The sequence below is a fragment of the Rattus norvegicus genome, chromosome 7 (genome assembly GCF_036323735.1).
Source record: "Rattus norvegicus strain BN/NHsdMcwi chromosome 7, GRCr8, whole genome shotgun sequence".
In the NCBI taxonomy this organism is placed as follows: Eukaryota; Metazoa; Chordata; class Mammalia; order Rodentia; family Muridae; genus Rattus; species Rattus norvegicus.
In genome coordinates this window covers 59626415-59630057 of record NC_086025.1, presented here as the reverse complement: position 1 = coordinate 59630057, position 3643 = coordinate 59626415, and the positions used below count along the sequence as shown (strand labels likewise).

The 3643-nt window shown below is 46.5% G+C and overlaps 1 protein-coding gene across 1 annotated transcript; it reads right to left on the bottom strand.

The window, feature by feature from the left end:
* Window positions 1-530: 530 nt before the first annotated feature.
* Window positions 531-2601, bottom strand: LOC120093621 (sentrin-specific protease 2-like). Its single transcript, XM_039080141.2, has one exon. The coding sequence runs from the start codon at window positions 2259-2261 to the stop codon at window positions 807-809; it is 1455 nt and encodes a 484-aa protein (XP_038936069.2). The 5' UTR covers window positions 2262-2601; the 3' UTR covers window positions 531-806.
* Between the last annotated feature and the right edge of the window lie 1042 nt (window positions 2602-3643).

The following is a 3643-nucleotide window of genomic DNA, read 5'->3' as shown; positions in this document are numbered from 1 at the left end:
AAAATTTCATATAGAAAATACATTGTTGTAAGTTTGCATTATACATACTATACAGTACATACACTAAAAAATATCATCAAGTCTGCCTAGAAACGGGAGCAAAGCAGTAGAACACATGAACAATGAAATATTTAATTTCAGTACCCTAGATACAAAGAAAACATTTTAAAAAGATCCTATAATTGAATAATTTTGGAATGTGAAGTTCTGCAAAGCACTCACACGGGTGGGACATATTCAAAGAGTCCCGGGTTTAAAAGACACACTTAGCAGAACAGACACTTCACTCAACTTCCAAGAATAAAACAGACCTTCTTAGTTCCAGGCATAAAATATCTTAAAATGTCTATGCGAATTTTCTCAATGATTCTGATGGAGCCTGTCTCAAGGGCCCCATGGCCACAGTACAACACTGTGAAACAGTGAATATTAAAGACTAGGAAGCAGTAGAAAACACCTACAGTGATTATTTAAAACTTATTTTAAAAAACAGAAAAGTTTTTTTAATAAAGTGAGTGAAGATCCCAACATTAACCTAATATCAAAAATCCAGTGTTTAACGCAGCATCCTTGTGAGCATGCGCTGTGTCTGTGTCGAGCAGTTTCTAACTTGTGCCGGGCACATCTATCTCCTAGATTGCTTCCGGTGCAGCTCTCCCTTGTTCCAGGTTAGCATTACTTGAAAGCCTGTGGGGCATCCCCCACTCTTTACACTCCAGAACCTGTTTCAAGGTCCTTCTGACCACCCTGCCTTGGCTCCATCCACAAAAGCCTTCCCAGCAGCCTCAGCAGCCTGGTGGGTGGGGCTACAGTAGGCTCTGGTGCAGGATTTCCCACACCATCCTCTTCCTAAACAGGGGCATGTGCTGCTGAGAGAAGGTGATGGGGCAGCCTCTGGAGATGTAATCTGCGTATTTGCAGGTAAACACACCGCAGTCCCTGTCATTCCCCTGCTGAGGAATCTTCTCTGTTGGCATGCTGTACTGCTTCCATTCCGAAGGGTTCAGATCCACATGCCTTCTGGCTTTGCTCTCATCCTGCAGATAGTGGAAGATCAGCTCAAGGACATCTGGTCTCTTATGTCCCATGGAATCCAGGTAGACAATACTCTTCTCTCTTAGGTCTGTCACCACCAGGCTCCAGTGCACATCCAAGTGAACCGGCACCAGAATCAGTTCCTTTGCAAAGAGGTTTACTGCCTTGGTCCATCTTCGGACTGATCTGTAGCCCCCACTCTTTAGCTTGGTGTAAAAGAAGGTGTTAAATGCATGAAGGGCAGGGTATCCTTGAGTCTGATTTCTGTCCACGAGAAGATTCATGTAAAAATTAATGACGTTGTCATTGAGCCACGCGCTGTCACTCAGGGTGCGCATGTCTGCTCGAGTGATGGTCATATTGAAGGCACAGCTCAAGACCTGGTCTTGTGGCCCTGGGCCAAGTGCGCTACTGATTTCCTTTTGTATGTCCGCTGTGACCAGAGAGCCATGGTCCAGCCCTGTGCTCTGCTTTTGGTCTTGAGGAGCCTTTTCTTTGGCGTCAGCTATTGGCATTTGTTTGGGGAGAATGCCATTGCTGACTCTGTTTTCACAGATTTGAGGTGTTTGAGAAGCATGAATCTGTGCATCCACACAGCCTTTGATGTCCTTTGAGGAGTCCAATGGGTGCTGGAAAGCATTCTGAGAGTCTGAGCTCACAGAGCCCCAGGGTTGACAGTTTCCCAACAAGCTTGGGTACATTCCATTGAGGTGTTTCTGAACATATTCCTCTATGTTGCTGTAGGGACCCTTTGGTCCATTACCTCCATCCACAGACTTTGTCTCAGTCACAGCCTGTTCCTCGGGGCCTTTGGTGAACTCTGGGGTCTTTTGGTGGAATGGAACCACTTCTTGGGGGTTCTGTATCAGACCCTGGCCTGGCTCTTCAACCCCAAGCTCTATTTCCCACTGCTGTGGTTTCAGCCTCTTCAGAGGTAGGATGGGCTCTTCATGCTGCCAAGCCTTTTTACCTTCTGCCTGGTACTTCCTCTTTTGGCCTCTTCCTGAATGCTCACAGTACACTCTCCCATGCTGCTTGCCCAGTTGCCGTCTACAGGGGCCATGTGGATGGCCTTTGCTCACCTGCCGGCTCTCTGCTATGGCACAGCTTTCTGATTGGCAAGTCACAGTGTTTGTCAGCCAGACTATCATTGGGGGCTCAGTTGTTGTCTTCGTGGATAAAGGATCAGTTAGTATAGTTGCAGGTGTCTTATCCATACTGGACATGTTGGTCCAAGATCAGAAACTGCAGGGTGAAGAGTTCAGGCTTCCTTTGGCCTTGGAGACAGTTGCAAGGTGAATTCAGACGGAGGGAGGCAACAGTATCCAAGAGTAGTTCTCCCTCAGCTGATGATCTGCCCTTGTCTTTAAGGTGGTGGTGGATTACCAGTTCAGGTGCTGCCTTTTACCCGGTAGGAGAAGTGAAGCTTCAGGGCACAGTGAACCTCTGTGGACCCCCAAATCAGGGAAATCTCTATGGATGTCAGAGTCACCCAAATACACTAAACGTTGGCAGCACAGGCAACCACACTGGAGGCCTCTTTTTATTCTGGAGTTCCTGTTGGTCAGTACCTGCATGAAGCAAACAAAAACAATTAGAACTCCATGATGCAGAAGTGTAGCTGTGTCTTCAGAGAGAGCGAGAGAGAGGGGGGGGGAGAGAGAGAGAGAGAGTATTGGGAGGGACAGTGGAGTCACTAGGTTACATTTTTCTGAAATGTCAACTCCAGGAGAGAGGGTTGGATCCTTAGAAAGACTGGGACACAGCACCTTCCTCCGTGTTGAACAGAGTAAGATTAGGCTCAGTTCAAGGATCTAGTTGTAGTCTCCTTTGGCAAAGGATAGCCCAGCGTATGTGAGTCTGTGCATGATCTAAGAGCCAATGCAGAATTCCCCCGGCTTACACTTGCTAGCCCTAAAGGGATAGACACTGAATCACGGTGAACCTCTGTCACACCCCTTGAGTGATCTTCATTCCCTGGCAAATAACGGTGAAGGCGAATGGATAAGCTCCTGCACTGTTGGCACCTAACAAAGTTCTTTTTTCCCCAGGTCAAAGATATAAATTAAAAGTGGTCCTTCCCAATTCAAATTAAGCCAACATCCTCCACAGGGATGCCCTTAATTTTGGGGTTTTAGTTAATTCAAGATGTAGGCAAGTTGGCAACACAAAATGGACAACACACTTGCCTCCAAACCACACAGTTTGAAAGACAGTTTGTGCCAATTTGACCAATGGCTTTTCTCTTTCTAGTGCCCACCTGCATGTGGGTATGTGTGTGTCTGTGTGTACATGTGTGTGTCTGTGTGTGTGAGAGAGTATGTGCCTATCTATGTTTATGCCTCTGTGTGTGTGTGTGTGTGTGTGTGTGTGTGTGTGTGTGTGTGTATCTGCATAGTGGGTTTACTTTGATCCTTGTTTCATTTATGAGAAGAAACATGGAGGTCCACAAAATGACAGAGCTGTGACCAAGCCTTGATCTCTCTCCTCAAATTCTCAGAGTCTGTACCACCAACCAAAGAACATACTCGGGCTGGACCTACCACTCTCGAACATATAAAGCTGATTCACAGTTTGTCTTCATGTAGGTACCCAACATTGGAGGTTG